Source organism: Furipterus horrens, unplaced genomic scaffold (assembly GCF_987537825.1).
Source record: "Furipterus horrens unplaced genomic scaffold, mFurHor1.1.pri manual_scaffold_11, whole genome shotgun sequence".
NCBI classification, from domain to species: Eukaryota; Metazoa; Chordata; class Mammalia; order Chiroptera; family Furipteridae; genus Furipterus; species Furipterus horrens.
In genome coordinates this window covers 90587355-90601435 of record NW_028327181.1, presented here as the reverse complement: position 1 = coordinate 90601435, position 14081 = coordinate 90587355, and the positions used below count along the sequence as shown (strand labels likewise).

At 41.6% G+C, this 14081-nt stretch overlaps 1 protein-coding gene across 4 annotated transcripts; it reads right to left on the bottom strand.

The window, feature by feature from the left end:
• Nucleotides 1-1304: 1304 nt before the first annotated feature.
• LOC149998836 (ADP-ribosylation factor 2-like) lies at nucleotides 1305-13722 on the bottom strand. 4 transcript variants are annotated; one of them, XM_090257917.1, is made up of 6 exons: nucleotides 13441-13722; nucleotides 12664-12816; nucleotides 10969-11135; nucleotides 8533-8643; nucleotides 4222-4346; nucleotides 1305-2323 (listed from the first exon to the last, which is right to left on the bottom strand). In XM_090257917.1, the coding sequence occupies exons 3-6, from the start codon at nucleotides 11114-11116 to the stop codon at nucleotides 2162-2164; spliced, it is 546 nt and encodes a 181-aa protein (XP_090114043.1). In that variant the 5' UTR covers nucleotides 11117-11135; nucleotides 12664-12816; nucleotides 13441-13722; the 3' UTR covers nucleotides 1305-2161. The 4 variants fall into 4 exon arrangements, with proteins under 4 accessions (XP_090114043.1, XP_090114042.1, XP_090114044.1 ...); XM_090257916.1 differs by lacking the exon at nucleotides 12664-12816; XM_090257918.1 differs by lacking the exons at nucleotides 12664-12816; nucleotides 13441-13722 and adding an exon at nucleotides 12156-12640.
• Between the last annotated feature and the right edge of the window lie 359 nt (nucleotides 13723-14081).

Genomic DNA, 14081 nt, shown 5'->3' with positions numbered 1-14081 from the left:
TCAGAAGAACACAGCTGCCTTCTCTTCCTTCCAAAGCAATTTCTGTGTTCAACCAATCAACAAGTGTTCAGTGATGCCTAGCACTCTATTAGATACACTGTTATAAGCATAAATACAAACATATAAGACAGTCCCAGGCCATTTAAGCATAGAATCTAAATATTTCTCAGAAATTACCCCACAGGTAAACAAGCAAATCTGGACTGATTTGCTTGTATTTCAAAGAACATTCCTAAAAGTCAGTGTTTTAAAGAAAAACATTACATCCCACATTTATCATGGTATGCAATTTCTTCCTAGTATCAACTTCATTGGTATCAATAAATAAGGCTTACTTTTGTTAAAATTCACCTCTGTAATTTCAATAAATTTTTATAGGAATTTTAAAAGGTAAAATAGTAGAAACGCGTAGAAACGTGGCCAACAGCCATCCAAGCAGAAGGATTTGAGATTACTGAGAGAAATTAGCTCATCACCAGGCCATTTTCTTTCTCTTTTTTTTTTTTTAGTAGAAATGAGATAACAAGTTTATTTATTTATTTTTAAAATCATTTGTTTTGTTATTCTATTACAGTTGTCCCAATTTCCCCTCTTTGGCCTCCTCTGTTCACCCCTTTCTGCCCACTCCCACAGTCAATCCCTACACCGTTGTCCCTGTCCGTGGGTCATTCATACATGTTCTTTTTCTAGTCCCTTCCCCTTCTTTCCACCATTGTCCCCCTCCCCCTTCCCCTCTGCTCACTTTCAGTCTGTTCCCTGTTTCCCTGCCTGGCATTTTGACTCCATAAGAATGTTTCCATGAGGACATTACTGCCATACAGAGGATGTCAGTACTGTGGACAGCGGTCTAGACCAGCCATCTCAGCACAAGTTTGCACCAACTCAGGGGCAATGTCTGGGGCAGGAGGTAGGGGTAGGTTTCTGGGCATTTTGTCCCCCAAATTAACCCCTTGGTTCTCTCACAAACTCTCAGAACTCATGGGTGTGTGGTTCTGAACAGAAATTAACCAAAACCATATGTTGGATACTGTCCATGGTAACAATTCCATCCCAGGAGCAAACCTCCTGATTTGGGTAGAACACTCAAGCAGACCCTCCATATCACCCTGCCCAGGCTCTGTAGCTTCAGCTCCACTGGAGAGCACACTCCAGCGTCATCGCAAGATGTCGATTCAACACGGGAGGAGACAGATACCGCGTCACTCCCGAGTCGGACTGCACAGCCATTCTCGGCGGTGCAGATAGACTCTTAAGAAGCTACACCATCGTCTCTCGAGACGGACGGCTGCCGACGACGACTCAAGCACAGAGCAGAGAGGTGGGAGCAGCAGTCTTGGGAGGCTAAAACCTGAGGTAGTGATGCAAGGACACAAACATGACCATCACCTTGTTTCCTTTACCACACCCTTTGCTCAACCATGTGGCCCCAGTAAAGAGCTTTGGCCTCATGCTGGGTTACTACCCCACATGGTCTCCATTCTGGCAAATAACAGGCAAATGAGGGAAGGAACTAGCATTAGGGATGAACTGAATGATTTTCTAGTGTTCACGGAGTCTGGATACTCTAATGAAGATCATGGATTCCGTGAAATAAAGTACGTTAAACCAGGAAGTCTGGGCTAGAATATAATTTAAGGGAAAAGTTCAAATCTGAACTTCAAACCTGCAGTAAACAAGTGCCTTTTCTCTCTTAAGGACCATTTGCTTTAAAGCACTGAAGAGTGAGCTGCTAGCTCTGGCAGTGTTGGGAAAGAATGACAGTTCCTTCTTTTTTGTAGACACCAAAGTCTAACGGGACCCCAGGTATGCAGATGCCAGATTCAGGACTGCACAACTGAACTTGGTCCCTATGCCAGCTCTCCTCCTTTCCACCATGAAGATCACTCTGGCTATTGTGTGCCCAACAAGCCCTCAGGATTCCTCCATCAACAGTAGGAATGATCGTCAAAGCTACTGAAATCAGAGGTAGTGTTCAAAATGTAACACTGGTTTTTCATAAAATGTAAGGCTGGTTTCTTATGGCATGTGTAAGGCGTGGTAGGAAGAGAACTTCCCCTACCCCCAGCCACACATCCGCTCTTGGCTCCTCACGCACACCCACGTGCACACAGAAGAGGCCAGCTGATTTCGCCACGATGCACAGGGACTGAACCGCTTCCCATCACTTCTGGTTTTTGAGCTGGTCGGAGAGCCAGTCCAGGCCTTCATACAGCCCATCTCCGCTGATGGCACAAATAGCCTGAATGTACCAGTTTCTCCAATGAAGGCAATGTAAGCCAAGCTTGTCTGTTATCTCTTCTGTGTTCATAGCATTGGGAACATCCTTGAAAGGGAATATTCAAAAGTCGGTTTACAATGTTATAGTCATGGAAAGAAATATTATGCTCTTCTCTCAAAACCTGCTGCAACCCACAGTCTTATCTCAGCTGATGACAACTCTAGCCTTCCAGCTGCTCAGGCCCCAAACCTTGAAATCATCCTTAATTGTGTTCTCCCTCTCAACTCTCACAACTCTACACTGGGAAATCCTACAGGGTCCACCATCTAGTTTCAGAATCTGACCTCTTCTCAACACCTTCACAGCTACACCCTAATCCCACCACCATCATTTCTCACTTGGATTACCGATATAGCTTCCAAACAGGTCTCCTTGCTTCTGTTCTTGCTCCCCTAACGTCTATTCTCAACCTTGCAGTCAATGGAAATCAGATCAAGTCATGTTTCTATCAGAATCCCGCAATAGCTGCCTCTCTCTGTCTGGGGGTCACAGTCAGAGTCCTTATGATGGTCTGTAAGGACTTCATGACCTGAGCTTCCATGAGTTCTCCAAGTTGTTTTGCTTAATCTTTATAAATACAGCACAGAGCACACATTACTATAGTATAACATTTACTTATTTGGTATGTTTTTTACAATCCATCTCCACTAACTAGAATATAAGCTTCACAAAGGCAGGAATCTATTGTGTTCTCTGATGTATCCCAAGTGCCTAGGACTGTGCCCAGCACTTAGTAAGCTCACACTAAATTTGAATAAATTGGCATTAAAGAATGAAGTAGATCTGATGTACTGATATAGATGGACCATCAAAGATATGCTAAGTGAAAAGTCAGGTTGCAAAACAGAATGCAGAATATGATCTCCACAATTTAAATATGAATATAATCATTTCAGTGTTTATAAAGGCATAGAAAGTTATACCTCTGGAAAGAGGCAAGAAATTTAACAATGTTTTATCCTGAGGAGTGGGGCTAAATACTTCACTTCACTCAATATTCTGAATTGTTTGCATATTTATACCATGAACATATTCTGCTCTTATAATTAAAAAAAATATTTTCTTTCTTTTTTTTTTGAAAGTCTACTATGTTCACTAATGAAAATCTGGACTGACATCAAATTAACAATGGGTAATTGTTGAGTAAATGTGATCCATTCACCCTTTAAAATCATGTTTACAAAGAGATGGGTGACAAGAGAAAGTGCTTTCGATAAATCTAAAGTGACAAAACAGTTTGGTTTCAATTATGTGATGAATATATGCATGGAGGCGAGAGAGAGGAAGCAAACATCAGAAAGTCACCATGGTTGTCTCAGGCTGGTACGTTCCTCATGATTCTACCTTTCCTTCCATACTGAGGGTGGTTCTACACTTGGCCCTCCTCCTGCTCTTTTACTGCTTGTATTACGTTTCCTCCTCAATGACAGGCCCCATATGACCTGATAATTTCCCCCCTTGTGACCCCCCATTCTGTCCCAGTACTGCTTGCTGTTCCTAGAACTGTGTGGCTCCCTCCCTGCTGGACTTCAGGGCTCTGCTCAGATGGCATCTTATCAGAGGCATCCTGGCCCTTCCCCACATGCATTCTGCTGCCTTCTCTGCTTTACCTTCCTCCACAACACATCCACCAGATACATTACATATTCTTTACTGACTGACTCTCCTCCAACGAGGATGTAAACTCCATAACCACAGGGACGTTTTTCTGTCTTGTTCGCTGATATATCACCAATACTTAAAACAATGCCTGGAACTTAGATGTTCAATGAATATTTGTTGCCTGGGTGAATGAATGAATATAAGACATATGCTAAAACGGAGGTAGAGGGAGCATAGTAGGGACTGGAGGGAGGCAGACATCTAATTTAAATATCTATTATTTTTAAGTGGCCATCTGGCAGTAAATTTCAGTCCCAGTGTTCCGAAAGCCAACAACATACCTGTTTATTTGCAAACACCAAAAAAACTGCATCTATGAGCTCACAGTCCATTAATACTCTGGTTAGTTCTTCCCGGGCCTCACTAATCCGCTCTCTGTCACTACTGTCGACCACAAAAATCACACCTGGAAAGAAATCACATGCATGTTAGTAATCTAAACCTGAAAAGCGCAGCTGTATATATGTCCCTACAGCTTCTCCCTGCTCATGTGTGGTTTCACTGAAAGCAATCATGGGATGAAGGCCAGGTGAGGGGGGCAGGAGCTGGGTGGGGATTGGCAAAGGGGAGAAAATGGGGAACATCTGTAATAGTGTCAGTAATTTTTCTAAAAGCCATCATGTGGAAGGATATATAATCCTAAGAGTTAGGAAGCCTACTGTACACTCAACTAACCCATCTTTTTCAGAAGTATCATAGCCCTTCACCTGATTATATAAAATATACAGAGAAATGTTTTTTAATCACTCATTTTTAATCACTTCACGTCTACATGATGCCTACATAAGTTCCAATAAAAACTCTGGACATCCCCTGGCTGGGTAGCACAGTTGTTAGAGAGTCATCCCGATATGCCAAGGTTGTGGGTTCTATCTCAGACCAGGGCACATAATAAGAAACAACAAATCTATTTTTATATGGATCCTTGTCTGAGAAACAAAAGAACCTAGCATCAGACTAACTACATTTTTTTAACTAAAAGAACCTTAAAAAGGTAAATTTATAAATAAATAGTATACTGTAATATTTTTTATTAAAGGGAAGAGGAATATATATCTATAACTGCTTGTATTGCATAAAATATCTTTGGGAAGATATACAAGAAATAAAAGTTGTTGCCTATGGGAGGAGAGCTTTATACTATATACTTTTCTTTTTAAATTTTGAACCATATAACTATATTGCCATTTTAACAAATTAAAATAACCTGTAAGCAAAGGAAAATCTTTCCATGAGAGAACTAATGGACCATTTTATGCATTCTATATGATATAATCAACTAAGAAGTCATATAATAGTTCAAATTCCAATCCACAAAAGGGAAACCTACACAGTTAAGTATTTTAATAGAGTTAAGATGTTTCATTAAGCCCCATATTCACCATGCTAATGAAGAAGGAAATTTACATTTAAAAAGACTGCCTGACCTTTGGTAAACGGACAGAAAAAATAGGGACAGCATCCAAGACTACTCCTGGCTGAGACATCTGGATGCACCACAGACATCAAGTCCATTCTTCAAATAGTCCCCATTTGCTAATTTCATAATGAGTATAAATAACCCACCCCATGGCCCTAGACTATAGCCAGTTCCCTATCATCAAAGCAATAGTTACTGAAATTCAGTAAAATTAGACTTGTTATAAATAGACAATTGAAAACAAAAAAAAAGCATTTCTACTTGGTGATTTAATGTGTTAAATATGCATAGGGTAGGCAGAGGGAATCCTGCCAGGAAATGAAAACATCTAACAATTTAGGCCCTGTGAAGGTTAATTTTATGTGCCAAGTGTCCTGGACCACTGGGTGCCCAGATATTTGTTTAAACATTACTCTGGGTGTGTCTGTGAGGGAGTTTCTGGATGACATTAACTTCTGAATCAGTGAATTGAGTAAAGCAGATTGCCCTCCCCAAGCTGGGTGGGCCTCATCCAATCGTTGGCCTGGATAGAACAAGGAGAAGCAAGAGAGAAGTCACTCAAAACTGACTGTTTTGGAGCTGGGACAATAGTCTTCTCCTGTCTTTGAAATGGAACTCACATCACTGACTCTCCTGAGTTGCCAGCTTGCCAACTGCAGATCCTGAGACTACTCGGACTCCATAACCATGATGGCCAATTTCTCATAATAAATTTCTTTATATATTTAAATCCATCCATCCTATTGGTTCTGTTTCTCAAGAGAACCCAGAAAGATATAGGCTCCCATCTGAGTGCCTGGTACCTTCTAGCCATGGAACTAAGCATTTTACAAAATGAATCTCATTGAAGCCAAATGGTCCAGCACAGTGGGTATTACAATACTTAACTGAGGTTCAATCCTATGTTTTCTAGTTTTATTACACATAAGGAATTGCAATCGTCTGGCCTATATGGCAAGTGCCAATGCAAGGTAATCAGACATACTGAGCATCAAAAAGAATATTGTCTGCACCCTGGCTGGTGTGGTTCAGTGGATTGAGTGCTGGCCTGCAAACCAGAGGGTCGCCAGTTCGATTCCCAGTCAGGGCACAAGCCTGGGTTGCGGACCAGATCCCCAGGTTGCCAAGAGGCAACCATACATTGATGTTTCTCTACCCCGCCCCCCTTCCTTACCCTCTCTCTAAAAATAAAAATATAAAAATCTTAAAAAAAAAAAAAGAATATTGTCTGCAATGGATTAAACACAATGACATAAAAATCTAAGTCATCATGGAAGTTGCTAGGGCATTGTCCATTTCACTGAAAATCAAAAAAGGGAATTAATTAACATTTTTTTTCCTGCCTTTCTTGAACTATACCTCTCTGAAACTATATCTCAGAGAAACCAAATTATTTAATGAGAAAGTTCTTTGTTTAGAAAGATTTCAGCTAATAAATGCAAATGAAATGACAAAATCTAGAAAACCCACCATTTTGTAACTCCTAGAGAAATAATGGATCTAGGTAATAGTCTTCAATGGGTGCTAAAACCACTAGATGAAAGGTTAGTGGGGAACTATTTGGGAGTAATTAGGTTGAGACCATCTGAACCCACTTATCATCACTAAAAGTGAGACAACCAAACTTCTGTGTTAAGATGATACCACCGGAAGTACTTAGCACCACTTATGAAGTATTCTTGCCCCCAAAATGAACCAGAATCTATCAAGCCACTAAAACAAACTACCATTTTACAGGATATCCATAGACAGACAAACAGGTTAAATGAAACCACAATAATCAGCCAAACCCAGAATGTGGGATAAACACCTAACAAAAAAATGGCTCAGGAAAGAGGGGAAGACTGTTGTAGGATAAGAGACTAAAGAGACGTAACAGTGAAATGCAATGTGTGAACTTTGATCCTAATGCAAACAAATTAAATTTATAAAGGAGATATCTGATGCCATTGGAGAAATTTAAACAATGACTGGGTACTAAATATTAAAGAATTATTAATTTTGGAGGTGTGATAATGGCATGGAGATTATGTTAAAAACAAACAAACAAACAAACAAACACAAAATGCCTTATCAGTTAGAAACAAAACTAATGAATGTCTGAGTAAAAAGTTTCATGTCTGGGATTTGCTAAAACATACTCTGGGCAAAACATCAATCAATAGCTGTTGAAGTTGGGTGATGGGCACCTGGGATTTTATTTATCCTTTTTATCTTTATATTTGTTTTACATTAATTACTAACAAAAGTTTAAAAAAGATAAGTGCACTATTTTGAGGAAAGACATTTTAACATCTATAAGCTGAGAAAATAGAGCTATGTGCTAAAACTAATAGCTAATATAATAATTTAAAATACAGCTGATTTGAATATTTGGTCTGAAAAGACCAAAAATATGTCTTTACTGTGAAACACATGCAATGAAAACTCCACCAGTAATAGAAATGTAGAAATTAAATGACTCCACTTAAATTCTAAAGAGTAATTTGTAGATGCCATATGGTTATGATTCCGCATGAGAATCAAGGTGTAAAACCTATGTGAACAGTTTATGAATAGCTTGACAGGCAATATTCTGTAAGGTATCACTTATTCAAAATATGATCGATGAAGAAAACCTCAAATGGACTGATTGGGCACAGTGAGGACGGGGAGAGAGACACATTAAAACCCCATCTTTAAGAAAACCAATGGTAAGGAAATACAGTAGCAATCTGGGATATTCATGCCTATTCATGTACTTGTAGAATAATAGGACAGGAGGGAGGGACTGTGACCGTACAAGATGCTGGGATTTGGGATTTGGGGTTTCAGCCATCTCTGTTCAGCTCTTTCTCTCCAGAGGCACGATTTTTAGATATTCTTAATAGGTTGAAAAGTTTACTGAATTCAAATTCTTCAAAAACTGGTACCATGTAACTCTTGACCAAAAAGTGATATTCATCAGGATAACCATTTTCTAACCATTTCTGGATTAAGAGGGGTTTCCTATGTAGCCTGAGTACTTCCTCTAGAAATGCAGGGACCATTTCCCAAAAAGAAACCTCCACAGGAAATGTAAGTGAGCCATCAGAAGAGACGGAATGACTGACAGTCTAAATAAAGCAGAGCACCGCCAGGTTCTGCTTCAAGCATCCATCTTTAGACCCATCTAATATAAGTGGTTCCTTACAGTTGGTGTTCTTGAAATAATGTCTCCACAAAGGTCTGATTTTGCAATGGCTACAGACATCCCAGATTGTGAGGCTGATATTTTTATATTCCACCGTCTCCACATTGAAACCTAAATTGAAAAGTGGCCAGAATGTTCAATAAGGACTTTTGCTGATTGAACAATTCAAAATAATTTCGACTAACGTTTGGCCAGCTTTAACATTTGGACTTTTTATTTCCAAAGCAGCTTGCTAGTCAACGATTTGTAACTTTCAAAACAGCATGTGTTAGTTTGCTCTCCCACTCCCCATGACAGGTATCGCAAACCTTCCCTGCTCTCTCTGGCCTCCAACCTCACACTCCCCCTCTTTCTCTCGGCAGAAGGTCTCCCAGTGTGTTTCAGACCAAAAAGAAGCCATAAATGGAACTGACTTCCACTTCCCACCGCACGAGGTAGAAAACTTCCTACATCTTTTCTCCCTCCCTCTTGAAGAACAGAAGAAGGCAACTATCTGATGCCAATTTTGCCCACCCACATGCTGGATCCAAGCCACGCATATTGTCTGAAGCTTTTCGCTACTGTTATTTTCTCCCCACACCCAAGTACCTCCAGCCTCTTCTTCTCTGCATATCTAAGTCTTCTACATCTTTCAAAAAAAAAGAAAAACCATTCCTTGACCCCTTATCATCCTTCGCCTGCTACCACCCTCTATTTTCCCTTTTACAGTCAAACTTCTCTAAGAAGCGTAGCTACATTCACTGTGCCTGCTTTGTCACCTCTCACCCAATAGCACCTTAATTCTGCTTTGCTATGTTCCACAGATGGTCTCACCAAGTTCGGCAATGATCACCATGTCAATAAATCCAACAAATGCTTTCCATTCTTACGTAATTTGATCTTATATCTGACAGTATGGCCTGCTCCCATCTTGACTCGCTTCCCTGGCTGGTCATTTTCCTTCTGTTTCTATGGATGCACCTTCTTAGTCTCCTCGTGAGTTCAGCCACATTTAATTGATCCTTATATGATGGAGTTCCCATGACTCTGTCCTGCCCCAACCATGCGCCTCTTTCCACACACCCCTATTCATTGGTATTCAATTCATTCACCAAACATTGATAGGTACTGGGCATTTCTAGGCATTTTCTAGGCACTAGGGATAGGAGTGAACAAAACAAACATGATTCCTGCTCTTATTTACACTGTTGGGAGGAAGAGAGACTGAACAAGTGATAACAAATGTGCTGAGAGTGACTTAAAAGTTCTGGTTGCTGTGGAAACTTATAACAGGGGACAATGAGCCCAACGGGTGAGGAAAGGTGTCTCTGAGCAATAATGTTTAAATTGAGACCAAAAGAATGAGTTGGCATTAGCTTGATAAAGAAGAGGGGACTGAGGAAGAAGGCAGAAAAGCATTCTACAGAAAGGACATGACATAAAAAGAGGTCCAAACCTTTTGTTTAATGCAGAGTAAACTGGATAAGAGCATACATATGATTTTACAAAGATCTTCACCAAAATATCAATAGTAGAGTGTTTTAACAACTTGTTTATGTTTTTCTACATGTATGAAATTACAGAAGCATGAATTATTTTTGTAATTGGAGAACACCAAGCAATTTTCATTTGAACTAATAACATTTTAAACATTGTGTTAACAATGTCTCCATCTGGTTTCCTCCTCCTTCAAATATCGCAATTGCTGGAGCTCCCGCCCAAATTGGAAGTTGATCATTTGGTTCTTGTGCCTAAGCCAGCATTCAGAACACTCTGACATTCCGTGCCATCTGGTGGAGCCTATTCTCACTCAAGAATCTGGAGCTAGAGGCAGTTCTTAAGGCTAAGATTAAGTTCTGTCAAAACCGCCTTTGCAAAACCCTTAAACAGCCCGCAAAGCACAGTAACACAGTGCTGGTCCGAAGGAAGATGGGTCTACTGCACTGGAACAAATCAGATTCTTCAGCAGGACACCAGCTCAAGTAGTTTGGCTTGAGCCAGAGTGAAGAAAAAAAAAAAAGTCACGCTGCATTTTTAAGCATTAAGAGCATACTTGGCATGGAGAGGTACTTCCTCTTAGAAAGGCCAGCTGGAATGAAGAATGCCTGAGGAGGTAACAGCAGGTTCCCAGCTGCCATCTCAGGCTAACTGAGAGGGAGGGAGGGCGCAACTGCCCTTGCTGTTTTAATCATTATTTTCTTTTCCTTTTTTGCCAAGCGGCTAGAGTTAACTCTGCCTGACTTAAATGTGTTCGCATGACTCCCCTGTAAACCTAGGAATGTGCTAGAGATGTTGTGGAACAATTAGCCAAGTATATACTGCCTGGTTTTTGGCCTCAAAAAGTTTACATTCTTGGGGCAAACATGATTTTCGGAAAGAATATTCAATACCATAAGCAGCATGTGAGAGTATAACAGGCTAATTGTAAACTGGTCTTGCCCCAGGTCGTTAACTCACCTATTGTAGGAATGGGGGTCACAGTCTCTCCTAGCTTCAGTTTATACAAGATGGTGGTTTTTCCTACTCCATCCAAACCCAACATAAGAATCCGCATCTCCTTTTTCCCAAACAGACTTTTGAACAGTTTTTCAAAAACATTCCCCATTGTAATTGAATTCAGTTACCTGAATGAAAAGAAAGGCAAGTCAAATAATTGCTCTTTGCACAGAGCTACAAACAACATATATAAAATATGATACAAGTCTTTATTAGAGGTGGCTCCTAGTAAAATTTTTTAAATCATTTTTTTTCAGTTACAGTTGACATACAATATTATATTAGTTTGAGGTGTACATCCCAGTGATCAGACATTATATAACTTACTACGTGATCATCCTGAGAAGTCTCATATCCATCTGACAACATACATAATTGTTACAATATTATTGACTATATTCCCTATGCTATAATTTAATTCCCATGACTATTTTGTAACTACCAATTTGTACTTTTTAATCCCTTGCCTTTTTTATTCATTCCCCCCCACCCTCCCTCCCATCTGGCAAATGTCAAAATGTTCTCTGTATCTATGAGTCTTTTTCTGCTCTGCTTGTTCCTTTATTTTGTTTTTTAGATTCAATGTAAACAATCCTAAGTACGATTTGGCCAATAAGTAGTATGTCTTTTTTTTCCCCAAAGGAAAACTCAACTAAGCTCTTTGATGCCTTATCAGAAAATTCTCTTTTCCACTGCAGCATCTAAGTGGGATAGGGAGCAGCCGGGTCTCAGTGCCACCACTGTAGTGGCAGGCTTTAGTCACCTTAAGTACGGAAGCAACACCACAATAAATACATCTAAACTCTCTTGAAATGAGGACTTATGAAGCAGAGAACCAGTTAATTTTATATATGTGAAGCAAAGTCCTTAAGTAGTTGCCTTTGGCTAGCAGACAATATCAATACCCAGAAGAGACCCTAACATTTTTCAGAGGTGTGGAAATACAGCACTGGGAAACTCCACTGCAGCCAGAGAAACCAACCAGGCAAGAGTTGAGGCCACGCCACAGCATCCAGTGTTGACCATCACCTTCTTCTCAACCAATTTACAAACGATTTATTGAAATATAATTTACATACAGATATAAACATACATGACAACTGCACAGCTGAATAAAACGTCATGAATCAGATAAAAAAGATGATTACCAGTGACCCAGATCTCTTTGTATCCCCTCTCAGTCATTAACCTCCATCACTATACTGACTTCTAAAGGCAAAAACAGTGCAGGAGAGAGTCTATAAAGGAAGGCAATAATAAGGTCAGGCTAGCTTTGCAGAAATTTACAGGCTTTTAACAGATCGGCCTCTTTGTCCTACGAGCTTGATATTCTAATTAAAGACTTAAAACTAGAACTGCGCCCATACCTCTAATCCAAGCTCCTGGAAGGCTACAAAGATTCTTCAAAAAGGAAGAAACAAACATCCTCGTTTCAAATACTACGATTTTCCTAACCAAAGGAAAGCTTTACTCCTTGGCAGAGGAGGGGCAAGAGGCAGCAGGGACAGCCAATCTCCCATTCATCCCGCCCCCCGTGACCTCAATGGGGCGATCACCCAATTCCAGAGGTCCTAGGTTTCCCACAGTAGTTCAACATCACGGGTGAGGTCCAAGGACAGGCATTCTACGACTAGAGAAAAGGAGCACAGCACTTACAATGTACATAAATGAGGGATAGATAAACTGCTACAGCCAAAGAGTGATGCATGCTTTAATCGTTCACAGGAGGTCCGCATAGAAGGTGTATGAAAGTCCAGGGCATTGTGGCACTCAAAATCTTGTTGGGCGACAAAACTAGAGATCGCTTGCCTTTGTTTCCGACAAGAGAAAGACAAGTCACACAGACAAGAAAAACAGTAAAGAGCATGCGGTGAGCAGGAAGGTACTTCCCATTTAAACGTCCTGAGAGGCAATTAGTCGTGCTGGATTTCCCTTCCCAACCACACATACTACACCTACTAGGCTCTCCCTCCTGCTTCTTTTTCTCTTCCTGCTCATCTTGGAGAGGCGCCCAGACTCCGCCGCGCGGAGAGACCCCGGGAGGAAGACACCGCCCACCCGGGCGCCTCTTTGGCACTTTCACGCCACACACGCTAACTGTCCGACAGGGAGAAAGAGCGGCGAGACCTTCAGGGCGCGAGGGGCGCGCCGGGTCCCCAGGGAAGGCCTCCGAATGCCCTTTCTGCCCGGCCACCAAGCAGCTCCCTCTCAACCTGACCACCATGGGGAAAGCAGAGGCCCTACGCGCTTCTCTGGGATCTCCGCAGCCCCGCCCTACAGAGGGCGCAGAAGGAAGCCCAAGCCCTTCCCGCAGGCCACACGCAGCTCTCTATAGATACCCTCTTGCGAACGGGGTGGAAATACGACGAGGCCTTCAGTACAGCGGTCCCTCTCCCAGCCTGTGCCTCAGTCCTCGTCACTGATCACCAGTACCTTCCCCGCAGCCTTGAGGATTTCCGCTCCACTCTGCTAGGTGGTGGGTGATGAGCTGGGGCGCGCACAGCACCCAACACTCCTCTTGTAGCTTTCGCACCAATGAGCCCCAAGTTTCATAAGTGACGACATCTCTGGCCAATGCAAAGGACAATAAGAGGCTGGCGGAAGGAGGGCTGCCCCTGGGGACCTACGTGAAGGCACGAAGATCTGGCTCCAATGCTGTGTGAGAACAACTAGAAAAGTAAAAATAGTTCCTGTTCGTTCGGCCAATCAACTCGGAAAAGCCTTAAGGATTGGACTGACCCCAGGAGCGTTCCGACCAACGGGGTAGAGACATGTGGGCGGTACCAAGTTCCTAATGCTATTTACGGATCTTTGCTAGGGTGCAGCTACAAGTAGAAACTAGTTTGGGACGATGTTTTGTGTAGGAAACACCCAGACACTGACACCGAGGTTAGGCATAAGGAAAGCTTTCTATCCGACCGGAAGCTGGACTGCACCCCTGCCTCTAAACAGTTGAGGAAAATACAACACTAGCCACCTGCACCTGCCTTCAAAGGCTGCAGAACCGCAGTCACTTCCTGAGAAATGCTCTCAATAAGTCAGTCCCTTAAACACCAATTTGGTTAGCTGAAAAG